Source organism: Eumetopias jubatus, unplaced genomic scaffold (assembly GCF_037043125.1).
Source record: "Eumetopias jubatus isolate StellerSeaLion01/CBP00866 unplaced genomic scaffold, mEumJub1_p1.0 scaffold_4, whole genome shotgun sequence".
Lineage (NCBI taxonomy): Eukaryota > Metazoa > Chordata > Mammalia > Carnivora > Otariidae > Eumetopias > Eumetopias jubatus.
This window is the reverse complement of record NW_028274810.1, coordinates 15,121,676-15,134,824: the sequence shown is the minus strand read 5'-3', so window position 1 is coordinate 15,134,824 and position 13,149 is coordinate 15,121,676. Positions and strand designations below refer to the sequence as shown.

General features: G+C 61.5%; 1 protein-coding gene across 5 annotated transcripts; it reads left to right on the top strand.

The window, feature by feature from the left end:
* Positions 1 to 1,289: 1,289 nt before the first annotated feature.
* On the top strand, positions 1,290 to 12,684 carry AMPD2 (adenosine monophosphate deaminase 2). Of its 5 annotated transcripts, none has more exons than XM_028101988.2 (18): positions 1,290 to 1,374; positions 6,330 to 6,460; positions 6,667 to 6,797; positions 7,266 to 7,334; positions 7,428 to 7,539; positions 7,799 to 7,985; positions 8,222 to 8,363; positions 8,476 to 8,565; positions 8,788 to 8,917; positions 9,013 to 9,207; positions 9,287 to 9,418; positions 9,565 to 9,728; positions 9,986 to 10,112; positions 10,203 to 10,366; positions 10,589 to 10,709; positions 10,998 to 11,171; positions 11,383 to 11,493; positions 11,647 to 12,684. In XM_028101988.2, exons 1-18 carry the CDS (start codon positions 1,365 to 1,367, stop codon positions 11,854 to 11,856), a joined length of 2,400 nt encoding a protein of 799 aa, XP_027957789.1. In that variant the 5' UTR covers positions 1,290 to 1,364; the 3' UTR covers positions 11,857 to 12,684. The 5 variants fall into 5 exon arrangements, with proteins under 5 accessions (XP_027957789.1, XP_027957790.1, XP_027957791.1 ...); XM_028101989.2 differs by lacking the exon at positions 1,290 to 1,374 and adding an exon at positions 2,102 to 2,380; XM_088022336.1 differs by lacking the exon at positions 1,290 to 1,374 and adding an exon at positions 3,600 to 5,048 and having other exon boundaries at positions 6,322 to 6,460.
* Positions 12,685 to 13,149: the final 465 nt, after the last annotated feature.

The following is a 13,149-nucleotide window of genomic DNA, read 5'->3' as shown; positions in this document are numbered from 1 at the left end:
GAGAACTAGGAGGAGCTGGACAAACAGCATTAGTACAACTGGGTGTAGGGCACAAAGGGCCCCACAAGGTGGAGAAATAGGAAAAAGATTATTTGCTGCTAATACACTTATGTATGTTCAGTTCTTAGGCACCCCACCTCCCAAGTTCCCTTTAGGTAGGATTCTGTCACTTGGCAGTGGGGGTGCCGGTTGGGTGGGGTGTCTGCTGTCCCCCCAAAGAGCCCAACTCCACTCCTTATAGGCTGTGAGGAGAATCATTACCGTGTGAGGTTGTCAACAGGGAACCAAGGCCAAGGACATAGGAAGGATAAGACAGACACTGAGTAGTAACTACATGCCAGGCAGTGTTTTACATTAGTCTACACTTGACTTATATTAACTCAATTATCTTAACCACCACACAAAGCAGGGTCTCTTAACGAAATAGAGCACTGAGTCCAGTAACTTTCCCAACAACGTCAATCACTAAGTAGATGGAGGAGTATGGAATTGAACCCACGCATTCTGGCTATAGGGCCTAAGCTTTTAACCAATAAATATAGAAGTAAATGCGGGAAGGGGAGCCAGAATTGCAGGGCACACCCTGTTTATCTACGCCTGCCAGAAGAAAACGGACGACCCAGAGTGAGAATGCCGAGGTAGGACTTATAAAAGTGAATTAATCTTGAGACACTACTAGTTATCTTTTATTGGCCACGGACTTAGTGCCAGCACCGTGAAAAAGTGCTTAAGATTTAATGCTCACAGTAACTCTCTTGAGTGCGATTACACCACCCATTTCATGGATGAGGAAGCTGACGCACAGAACTTGCCCAAGACCCGGCCGGCCAACTGCGGAGTGGCGGCTGCCCACGTGGCGCGGGGAAGCGGAACACGGCGGGGGCGGGGCCTGCCCGGCGGGGGCGGGGCCTCGGATCTGGCGGGGCCTTGGGCGGCCGAGAAGCTCGGTGGAGCTGGCGAGGCTTTGATGGGGTCGCACCTGTTGCGTGACTGCCCCACAGTCCGGCTACGGTAGTCCGATCCCGAACACCCAGAGAGTGTGGAGAGAAGATCAGACGAGTTCCGGGTCCTGCTCTCTGGGAAGCACGTGGCCTGCTCGCCTCTTGGGCAGAGAGCTGGGGGTCGGGACTCGGGGTCTTCGAGGCCAGTGCAGCAGCCGAGGTCTGCCGGGGTCCACCTCCCGCCTCCGGGCAATTTTGAAAGACTGCCTTACTTCTTCCATCGCAGTGCCAGGGCAGGGGTCCTCGGAGCGACTGGGCCAGGGTCGGGGTCCCGGCCCTCCTCCCCTCCTTTGCCACCCCCGCTTCCTGGCTGGGCAGACCCTGGCGGGCAGCCTCCCTGATACCCCTGCGGGCTCGGGCAGCATGGCCTCAGGTGAGTGTATGTGCGCGCCTGTTGGGGGTGGGGGGTGGGGTCTCTGGGACAGAGAAGTGCATGGGCAGGGTGACAAAAGGGTGGGGGTCTCAGCACAGCCTGCAGACCTAGGGAAGTTGGCCGTCTCCTCCTGGGGCGGGCCTGGGAGAGCAGAGCCTGAGTGCGAAAAGACAGAAAAGTCAGAAGTTGCTGGGGGCTCTTTCCTAGCCCCCCAGAGAAGCCCCTGCCTCCTGCCTTCCCAGAAGGTAGCTTCTGCCGGCCAGTGGAATTTTCCCAAGACAGGCTCCTCCCTACTGGGCCGGGATTCTCAGTTCTACCCCCATCCTCACAGAGCTGGACTACGCCTGGGGCTGGGAGCCTGACAGAGAAGAGAAAAGGGGACTGTGCCCCATAGGGTCTGGGTTTTCACGCAGTACGCCTGCTCTGAGACAATGTGTTCTGAGCTTGGGGGACCTCGCGCTGGATTCCTGTTTATTATTATTTTTTCCCCCATGCTGGCTGGACCAGCTAGCCCGGACTTTGACTCCTGTGCCCCAGAGCCTTGGCAAGGGGCAAGGGCTCCTGAAGGGGTCAGTGGAGTGCTGGGAGCTGGCCCTTCCCCATCTTGTCTGCTCACCTCCCCCTCCACCCCCCACCCCCGCCCCCCGCCCCCTAGTCCCAGCTAGCAGCAGTCGCGTCACTCCAGGGTCTGAAGAGGGAAGGGAGGGAATAAGAGGCGGGGATGGAGGCCCCCCTGCCCGAGGTTGCCTAGACAACATCAGAAATCGTGGCCAGGGCCTCTTCCGCCTGCGGGGCTTCTGCTTCCTGCATCAGTCACTCCCGCTGGGGGCGGGGCGGAGGAAGGGGTTGGATGTGGCAGAGCGAGGCCCAGCTGGTGCGGCTCAGACTCCCCCCGCCATCTCCGCCGCTCGAGCCATGGCATCCAACCCATCTGGCCCCAGCAACCCCAAGGCCAAATATCCCTTTAAGAAGCGGGTCAGCTTGCAGGCCTCCTCTGCAGTACCAGGTGAGTGTGTGCTTCCTGGCCTCAGGCGCTGGCTCTGCCCCACCACCGCTGGCCCAGGCCACTGCACCTCCTCTGGGGTGATGCCCCTCCTTGTCCTCGGTCCCAGGGACAGCTGGCTTGGGAGGTGGGGTGGAAGGTGACAGGTTCTGTGTTGGGGGTGCTGCCCTCTGTGACGAGGAGTGGGAGCAGGTGTGGGTGCAGCAAGAGGTGTGTTTGCACACGTGTCAGCGTGCGGATGTGCTAAGACTGTGTGCATGCGGAGCGTGTGTGTGAATGGAGAGGGAGATGTGTGGGACTGGCTGGTTTGTGGGCTGGCCACACTTGCTGGTGGCTGTGTCTTTACCGGGCAGGCTCAGGCGTCCTCCTGTGCTTAGTTCTTATTTCTAGGACCCCAGATCTCGAATCCCTTTCCTGGGGGGCGGGGTGGGGTCTGACGTTAGGGCACACTCGTTGCCACCAGGCATCCCAGGGGCTGGGGGCTCAACGGTGGCCATCATTTGCTGTTTGTCCATTCCTGGTTTTTCTTGTGGGCTTCCTTGGAAGTGTGGGGTGTCCTTGGGCCAGGCCTGTTTTTGGGGCTCGGGCTGGGGCTGCTGCCTACTTGTGTGCGCCTGCACCCTTTGGTTTGCCTCCCACTCTGGTAGGCATCTCTGCACCATTTGGAGCAGGCAGCATGGTGTGGCTGTGTTCCTGAGGGCTAGGCTGCCTGAGTCTGCTTGCTGAGGGATATCTACCTGCTGTCTGCTGCCCCAGGCCTTGTGGCTAAGGAAGGACCCCCGCCCCCTATTTTGGTGACCGGGTCAAGCCAGTGTCTTCTCCCCCTTCCCTCAGCAGCTATCTGTACCTGTAGCCTGACCATTCCATCTCCAGTATTTTCTTATGCCATTGAAAATACTGCCCAGAGGTCAGTGCTGGCCTGAGGGTCTGTGTTTTCTGTGCTCAGGTCTGGGCCCTCCAGAGAGTGTGTCCCCTGGGGCTAGATCTGTACATCTTTGGGTGGTCACTCGGTGGGAACATCTGAGACTTAGGGGTCGAAGTCTTGGGCACGTCTCTGCCTCTCGACTGAGGCAGTCCTGGCAGTGAGTGAGGGGGCGCCTGGTCAGAGGGTAGATGAGGTTTGTTGGTGGGAGCAGGCCCCTCTGGCTTTTGGTGGACTACTCGTGTGTGTGGTGCAGTGCACAGACTCTGGGGAAGGGACCAGCAGGCAGGAAGCTTGGGTCTTCTAGGCCTGGCCTCAGGGAGTGTGGAGGCTACTGCCTGTCACCTCTAATGAAGCCCTGGAACCCCGGGCAGGGGCCTGCAGGCCTGGAGGAATGGCTCTGGCTGCTGGAGCCTGTCCTGGTCACCACAGTGCTTCTGTGGAGGTCCTGGGCCACCCTGCTAAGGCGGGAGGTTGAGATTAGGACCTTCAGTTCAGCTCCTGCTGACCTGATAGAGACCAGCCCTGGAGGTCTGTGGGCGGCCTCCCCTGCCGGGGTCTGGAAGGCAGGAGTTGTGTAAGACCGGGGCTCTTGGGCAGGAAAGGACAGCGGGCTCCATCTTACACCCTGGGTGTGGAGCAGGTGCCCATCTTTCTTTTCTCTTCCTGCTCTGCCCTCTTGCGAGTATGAGATAGTGTCAACCCCCATCTCTACCCCTGTCAAATTCCGGTCTCTTTGCTACCCTTCACTACTTGGTTGTGCCGGCCTGCCCTGGGCCCGAGAACCTCCCACCCTCTCTAGAAGGTTGGACTGTGCGTGGTAAGTGCTTGGAGCGTCCCGGGAGTTCATAATCGTAGAGAATGGTGTTTAACACAACAGTTGCAGAGCTCTGTCTCTATGAGCCGTACGGCAGTGGGTGGGTAGACAGGGCAGGACCCGCTTATCACCCCATTATAGACAGGACTTGAAGCCTGTGGGAGGCAGAGACATGCTAGTAAGTGGGAATAGAGTCAGACTCAAGTCCTCCAAATTCTAGTCCCTTATCTCCCACACTTCTCCTGGACGGTTTGTTCCCGACGATAGGCTTCAAGAGGAGGCTGGAGGTCTGGGGAGCCATGAATCAGGCCCCATGGGCAGCAGAGAAGCTCAGTACCTGGTCCCTACCGGGACTGAGTCACTTCCCTCACTGCCAGCCAACTTCTGTCCCTGGAAGAGGCTTTGTCTGTCCCCAGGGACCCAGGGGACAGTGGTGAGCAAAACAAGGCCACAGGGCAGGGGAAGCTGGCCTGGGGCTGTTGTGTACGGAAGGGAGGGCTGCTCAGGCTGCTTGTCCCCTCTTCTCCCCCCACCCCTTTGGCCACCCTGGCCCTACCCACTCACTATTCCCCAGAGTAGTGCGTTTTAAGGAGGCCCGGCCCCTCCCAGCCAGACTGCCCTGCCCGGGTCAGCCTACCCTGCTCCACCCCCTTGGGGGCTCCACTTTAGGTTGGGCGCTGGTACTGTAGAGGTTAAAACTGTTCCCTTCTGAGGTTTCTCTGATCTCCCAACTCTGATGCTCCTTCCCTTGATTTCTGGTTCCCCTGGGCCTCCCTAGCCCCCTGCTTGCTGTCATCCTAGGGTCTCCCCTGCATGCAGCTGCACTTGGTACAGCCCGTGCCGGCCCCTGAGCTGTCCTGGGGGACTGGCTACAGCCCCACTCAGCAAACCGGCGGGCGAGGGGCACAGGGCTGCTGGCTGGAGCTGCCTGAACTCTAGGTAGGATCCAGGCCGGCACCAGGGAGAGCGGGGGCTGGGTCCTGGATCTAGGGCAGGCACCTCCTCTTCCCTTTGTCCAGCCTTGGGACCCAACTCTGGGGGATCGTGAAGTGAGCCCACAGACTTTAAGGCACGCTACCTGGGCAGAGCCTCCAATCCATCCCTAAGACCCGGCGCTGAGGGGAAAGGAGCGTGCTGGAAGGGAGCACCATTCAGAGCAGGCTGGGAGAGCCCAGTTTGGTGTGGAGAGCTTCCTGGTGGGGAGGGTGGGGCTGGTAGCCCAGGGAGGGTCTCACTTGGCTGGGAGCTCAGGCAGCCCCTCTAGACTAGCAGCTTCGAGGCCTTTAGTGCCAGCCTCCTGGTGGTGCGGCTGAGGAGTTCTGCCCTCCATGTGGAGAGGCCCTGGCTTCTGCTAATCCCTTCCCCAGGCCCTCCCTGGGGCCTCCGGCACAGATCCTGGGGCCTCTGAGTGGCGCAGACTGTTTGTGGCAGTCCCCTTTGGAGGGGCAGCCAGCAGTGGGAGGGGCAGCCGGGGGCCGGGCCACATTTTGGCCGCCCTGGGGTCCGGGGGAGAGGGCACGCCACTGGGGAGGAGGTAGGGTTCCTGCTGCCAACTAGGCCCTCCACTTCCCCTCCTCCTCTTCCCTTGGGGTCTGGTCCCCAGGTCAGAGCTGAGTGGCAGATGCGACTCGCTCGTGCTGTGTAGGTCTGGGATGTCGGGTGCAGGCCCTGGGGTTCCGAGAGGAGGCTTGCTGGGTCCAGAAGCAGGTCTGATCCGGGCTGGCCTGCCTGCCCTGGAAGATGTGGGCCTGGCCACCAGGTCCTTAATGAGCACCCGGGAGGTGTGTGTGTGTGTGTACATGTGTGTGTACATGTGTGCCCTGGAAGATGTGGGCCTGGCCACCAGGTCCTTAATGAGCACCCGGGAGGTGTGTGTGTGTGTGTGTACGTGTGTGTGTACATGTGTGTGTACATGTGTGCCTGCCTGTAGGAGGTCTCCTGCTCCCTGAGGCAGCGGGTCACTCTAGAGGCAGCCTCGGGAGCCCCCCACTCCTGAGCCTGGAATGGCTGAGGGGCACCGTGCTAGACTGTGAGGGTGAGGTCCTTTGGGAGCCACATGCAGGCCTGATCCTCAGCCTCTGAGGAGAGACTGCCCACTTTCCAGGACCCTGGCCTCTCTTTGGGACAGGCCTGGGGTGTGCAGGGGCCCAGGGCTTCTAGTGCACACAGGCCCTGCCCTCCACCCTTTGACCCTGGCATCGCTGTCTCCACAGAGGCTCGGGGTGGGCTGGGGGCCCCTCCGCTGCAGTCTGCCCGATCCCTGCCAGGCCCTGCCCCCTGCCTCAAGCACTTCCCACTCGACCTACGCACGTCCATGGATGGCAAATGCAAGGAGATCGCCGAGGTATCGCCTGGCACCGCACCCTGTGTCCCTCCACTGCTGTCCCCGTGCCCTGTCTCTGCTCCCCACACCCCTCCATCTCAGCCGTCCCCTTACTCCACGCTTGGCTGTGCCCCAATCCCTAGCCTCTCCCAGGTACCTGCAGCTCCCCATCCTGAGACTCTGCAAGGGAGGGCCTGGCGCACTGACACTGCCTTCCCTCCCACCAGGAGCTGTTCAGCCGCTCCCTGGCTGAGAGCGAGCTCCGCAGCGCTCCATACGAGTTCCCTGAGGAGAGCCCCATCGAGCAGCTGGAGGAGCGGAGGCAGCGCCTGGAGAGGCAGATCAGCCAGGATGTCAAGTAAGGCCCCAGGCCCAGAGTCCAGCAGGCAGCCATGGGTGGAGGGGGCACGGCCAGGCTGCTGTGGGGTCGGGGCAAGGGGACACGGGGGTGGTCTGCCCAGTGTCCCTCTCTCTCTACTGGGACACTCTCAGAGTCCTGTCCCTGTCCCTCTCCCATCCTGTGCTCCCTTGGACCGGCTGGGGAGGGAGCGTAGACCAGTGATATGAAGTGCAGGCTTTGGAGGCAGGCTCTTGGGTTCTGGCTCTGTCTTGCACCCACCCGTGTGGCCTAGAATGTGTCGCTCAGCTTCTGGGTGGGCTTTCTCATCTGTAACGTGGGGGCCAGACAGCAGCCACAGTGCAGGGTTCCACGGCCCCACGGGGCCATGAGGAACAACAGGGGCACAGCAGCCGGCACGGGGCAGGGACCTGACCACCAGGGCCATCCCTTGTCATCGGCCTGACCTCTTGCCCCTCTCCCTTCTAGGCTGGAGCCGGACATCCTGCTTCGGGCCAAGCAAGATTTCCTGAAGACAGACAGTGCCTCGGACCTCCAGTGAGGAGGGCAGAGGGGCGCGGAGGGCTGTGGGGCTGTGGGGCCTGTCCTGCTGCTGGCTCTAGCCCCCTCCCTTGTGCTCTCCACTCGTAGGCTCTACAAAGAGCAGGGCGAGGGGCAAGGTGACCGGGGCCTGCGGGAGCGAGACGTGGTGCTAGAGCGGGAATTTCAGCGGGTCACCATCACCGGCGAGGAGAAGTGTGGGGTCAGTGTGGGCAGGGCCTTGGGTCTCTACCCCTCTTGACTCCAGGAGTCCCCGTGGGCTCCCCCTGCTTGGGAGCTGGGTGCGGCCTAGAGAGGGCATTTCTCTTTCCAAAACCTGTGGGGGGGAGGGGCGGGCAAAGGGTCTGTGGCTGGGAGCTAGTTGATGCGCTGTTTCCGGGGTCAAGGCTTCGGGGAAGGGATGCGGGTGAGCCTGGTCTGGGTCTGAGAGCAAGGAGAGTGACCCCATGTCTTGGCTCCAGGTGCCATTTACAGACCTGCTGGATGCAGCCAAGAGCGTGGTGCGGGCACTCTTCATCCGGGAAAAGTACATGGCCCTGTCGCTGCAGAGTTTCTGCCCCACCACCCGCCGGTACCTGCAGCAGCTGGCTGAGAAGCCTCTGGAGACACGGACCTACGAGCAGGGCCCCGACACCCCCGTGTCCGCTGGTGGGACTCCCCATCCCTGCCCTGCTCCAAGAGCCCTGGTGTCCCCGACTCCCTGAGCTTTGGTGCCCGGGAACCTCCACCCTGCCTGCTTTCCCCCACCCAGGCTCATGCCAGCCCCTTGGCCCATGGTGGGTGGAGGTAGGGGCAGGAGCTCTCCCTCTCTGTGGGGCCTCTGGGCTGGGCAGCAGGTGGCCTGGAAGAGCCCTAGCCCTGACTCCACCCTCCCCACCCTGCAGATGCCCCGGTGCACCCCCCTGCGCTGGAGCAGCACCCCTATGAGTACTGTGAGCCAAGCACCATGCCTGGGGACCTGGGCTTGGGTCTGCGCATGGTGCAGGGCGTGGTGCATGTCTACACCCGCAGGGAACCCGATGAGCAGTAAGCGGGTGTGGGCAGTGCTGGGGGGAGAGCTGTGTGGGGGCTGCCCCAGCTTGGGAGGGCCCACGGGGCATGATTTGCTTCCCTCACCTGAGCTCCCCTTATCTGCCAGTTGTCCAGAAGTGGAGCTGCCTTACCCTGACCTGCAGGAATTTGTGGCGGATGTCAATGTGCTGATGGCCCTGATAATCAACGGCCCCATGTGAGTCCCTGCCTGGCCCAGACACTTGGCTTCCTTCCAGCCCAGACTGCCCAGCTGCAGCCCTGCCGCAAACACCTGCCACCACCTCTCACCCCTTCACAGTCACCGAGACCTAGCCTTTCCCTCCATCTGTCTCCCCTCCCCCCCCCCGCAGCCTCAGTCCTGTCCCCTCCCCTCTCTGCTTGTGGCTCAGTGCCCCTGCCTTGTTCTCTCCCTGTCCAGAAAGTCTTTCTGCTACCGCCGCCTACAGTACCTGAGCTCCAAGTTCCAGATGCACGTGCTGCTCAACGAGATGAAGGAGCTGGCCGCCCAGAAGAAGGTGCCACACCGAGATTTCTACAACATCCGGAAGGTGGGCCCTCCCCACATGTCCGGCCCTGCGCCCCTGCCTGGCCTCCCTTGTGGACTGGCCTCCAGGGAACCCAGCGGCCCCCCATTGCACCCCAGGTGGACACACACATCCATGCCTCGTCCTGCATGAACCAGAAGCATCTGCTGCGCTTCATCAAACGCGCGATGAAGCGACATCTGGAGGAGATCGTGCACGTGGAGCAGGGCCGCGAGCAGACGCTGCGGGAGGTCTTTGAGAGCATGAATCTCACTGCTTACGACCTGAGTGTGGACACGCTGGACATGCACGCGGTCTGTCCCACTGGCTGAGGGGCTGGGTCAGTGTGTGGCCCAGAGACAGGGGTGACCTGGGCCTGCCCATCTTCCCCAGGACAGGAACACCTTCCATCGCTTTGACAAGTTCAATGCCAAGTACAACCCCATTGGGGAGTCTGTCCTCCGAGAGATCTTCATCAAGACCGACAATAGGGTTTCTGGAAAGTACTTTGCCCACATTATCAAGGTGAGGAGAAGGGACTGCCCAGGCCCATGGGCAGGGGTAGCAAGAGCCTTGAGCAGCCCTACCCCCGACCGCATGGGAGCCGGGTGTCATGGGTAGGTGGGTGTGACGGTTGCCCCCCTCCGCCCCCACCCCTGCGTGTCTTTCAGGAAGTGATGTCTGACCTGGAGGAGAGCAAATACCAGAACGCAGAGCTGCGGCTCTCCATCTATGGGCGCTCGAGGGATGAGTGGGACAAGCTGGCGTTCTGGGCCGTGAAGCACCGAGTACACTCTCCCAATGTGCGCTGGCTCGTGCAAGTGCCCCGCCTCTTGTGAGTGTCCCTCAGAGCGGGAGGGAACGTGGGTGGCAGGGTTCAAGGGGACAGCACTTGCCTCCTGCCTGCCCGGGGTGGCGGGTCCTCCCCCGCCCCAGCTGAGCCCTCTGAGTGGGAGGGCTACCCCCTGGTTCCGCTTGTGGTCTGCCCAGCCTGGCCCATCCAGGGTCGTGCAGAAGTGCTCTGGTGCGTGCGGGCCGGGCTCTGATGCTTGGTGACCGCACGTCCTGTGTGTGTGCGTGTCTTGCCTGCAGCGACGTGTACCGTACAAAGGGCCAGCTAGCCAACTTCCAGGAGATGCTGGAGAACATCTTCCTGCCACTGTTTGAAGCCACTGTGCACCCTGCCAGCCACCCGGAGCTGCACCTCTTCTTGGAGCACGTGAGGGGCTGCATGGGGCAGGGGAGGGGGAGGGTGGCCTGCCTCAGGGTTCGCTGCAGCTCCAGGCCTGACCCCAGGATTCTGGGCCAGGTGGATGGCTTCGACAGCGTGGATGATGAGTCTAAGCCCGAGAACCACGTCTTCAACCTGGAGAGCCCTCTCCCCAAGGCTTGGGTGGAGGAGGACAACCCACCCTATGCCTACTACCTGTATTACACCTTTGCCAACATGGCCATGCTGAACCACCTGCGCAGGTGCCTGTTCCTCCAGTGTGGTGTCTCTGCTCCCCCTGCCCTGGGGCCACCGGAGCCCCGACCCACCCCTTGCTCCCACTCCTGGACCCAGGGAGTTCTTTCTGGGCTCAGCCCTCACAGCCAAGAATCTGCCCCTGGCACTTTGTCCCAGGTCTAGGCGGTCACCGGGTGGGGGGCTCGGGAGCCCGGGCTGGGGAGCTGACACTGTCTTTCTGCCCCCAGGCAGAGGGGCTTCCACACGTTTGTGCTGAGGCCACACTGTGGGGAAGCGGGGCCCATCCACCACCTGGTGTCGGCCTTCATGCTGGCCGAGAACATTTCTCACGGGCTGCTTCTGCGCAAGGTCAGGGCCTGCACCCCCAGCCTCCCCTCCCGATCGCTCACCTCCCTTTCAACCCTTCGAGCCTCTTCAGCAACTGATCTCTCTCCTCACCAAACCCCCAGTTTGGACCCCTGCATGGCCCAGCCCCCACACTGCGGCCCTTGCTTGGATCTTGGCTGTAAATGACCCTATGTACGTGAGGCCGAGGCTGGGCTTCCCGCCCCCTCCACTGTGGCCTGCAACCCCAGAGCCAGGTGTCCTCCCCAGCCTTGAGGCCGCCTGACAGGCCCCTCCCCGCTGCCCACGCAGGCCCCAGTCCTGCAGTACCTGTATTACCTGGCCCAGATTGGCATCGCCATGTCTCCGCTCAGCAACAACAGCCTGTTCCTCAGCTACCACCGGAACCCGCTCCCCGAGTACCTGTCCCGTGGGCTCATGGTCTCGCTGTCCACTGATGATCCCCTGCAGTTCCACTTCACCAAGGTCAGAACCGGGCCGCAGGTGGTCCTGGGACAGGACCCTGGGGCTCGGCGCTGGTGCTGCCCCCTGCTGGTGGAGTGCAGCACATCCTGGGGCAATTCCTGCCATCCTGCCGAGAAGGGGGAGGGGTGCGGGGGGGTGGCGCAAGGACAGGGGCACGGGGACTGGGTGGCAGGCCCGCGTGCTCCCGTCTGAGGGCACCTGGCCTGTGCAGGAGCCACTAATGGAGGAGTACAGCATCGCCACGCAGGTGTGGAAGCTCAGCTCCTGCGACATGTGTGAGCTGGCCCGCAACAGCGTGCTCATGAGCGGCTTCTCCCACAAGGTACCACCCCCACCCGCCTGCAGCCTGGTATCCACCCTCTCCTCCTCTGCGTTTGGGGAGGTGCCAGGGGTGCTGGCCCTGGGATGGTTCAGGCCTGGGGAGTGGCCCCTCAAAGCTAGCTGCGGCCCTGTCTGATACCCCTGCCCACTGTAGGTGAAGAGCCACTGGCTGGGACCCAACTATACAAAGGAGGGCCCTGAGGGCAATGATATCCGCCGTACGAACGTGCCGGACATCCGTGTGGGCTACCGCTATGAGACTCTGTGCCAGGAGCTGGCTCTCATCACACAGGCTGTCCAGAGTGAGATGCTGGAGACCATCCCTGAGGAGAGCGGGGTCATGACAAGCCCGGGGCCTCAGTGAGCCCGGCCCACCTTGCCCCCACAGCTCAGCACCTTGACCACGTTTTATCCTCAGACCCCTCCTGCCCTGTCACGTCTGCATGTGTCCGTTCTTTGTTTTGTCCTGCATGTCTCCAACCTGTATCTGTCCCGGTGCCACCTCCCGGAAAGTGGTGCCCAGAATCTGCTTTGCTCTTGTCTTGGCTCGGATGGTACCTGGTGGCCCAGGTTTGCTGGCTGCCCTGCCCACGGCCCTGTCCCAGGGACCTCTGAAGCCTGGCTGTCCGGTGGGCATCTTAAGTGTCCACAGGGGCTAGGGATGGTTGAAGGGGGCTGGCCCCTCTAGCCTTTGGGGTCCCATCTGGGCAGATGTCGTCTTGTGTGTGCGGCTGAGGAGCAGGCAGGTGGGGCCCGTGTGTATCTGCCGGGGGTCTGTGGCACTCCAGCAGTTCCAGTGAGCACAGTTGGGCGGAGAGCTCAGTCAGAGCCCTGGCGGCCTGGACTCAGGCCTCGGCGGCGCTGGACCACTGCATCCACCATGTCACTGCCTAGCAGCCTCCTCCGTCCTTTCTCTGGTCCACATGCTCTTCTGGTGTCAGCTTCCTGGGCCTCTGTGGGAGGGGGTAGCTACCCTGTGTTGTGTCTGGGGCCACTACAGTTGGAGGGTCCTGAATCTGTCACTAGCCCTGCGGGTGGCAGCCCCACGATGGTCCCCAGAGTTTTGGCCAGACCTGAATCCACCTGGTCCCCTGTGTTGTGTTTTGGACTGAGGCCTTTGCTGTGAAATGCAGTGTTTCATACAATCCCATCTTTCCTAGTGCATGAGAAATAAAGATTATTTAAGTAATGAGGCAGGTGGGATCTCTGTTCGGAGGGGGCGAGCCATGGGGGTGGTAGCGGAGGGTGGATCCAGAAGCACCGTGGCTAGAGGTGCAGCAGATCCTAAGGGGAGTGACTGGGCTTGGCTGATGGGTGTTTGTGAATGCAGAAATGGACTGTGGAAGCTGGGTGAGAGGAGAGGCCCACCAGGGATGCATCTGCTGCCCCAGGCCCTTGTCCAGTCTGCCCCCGCTGAAGTGGGCACTTGGCCCCAGGTCTGGGGCACATTCCTGTCATACCAGTTTGAGGACTAGCATCCCTTGCGTCTCCTACTGCCTCACTTCCAGCCTCTCGGGACAGCTGGGTAAATGTGGGAATCCGCACTTACAAGCAAGCTGACCTGAGTCCAGTGGTTCTCAAACTTGGGACATCAGGGTTTTGAGATTTTATTTATTTTTGCGCACACATGCGAGAGAGAGAGAGAGCGAGAGAGAAA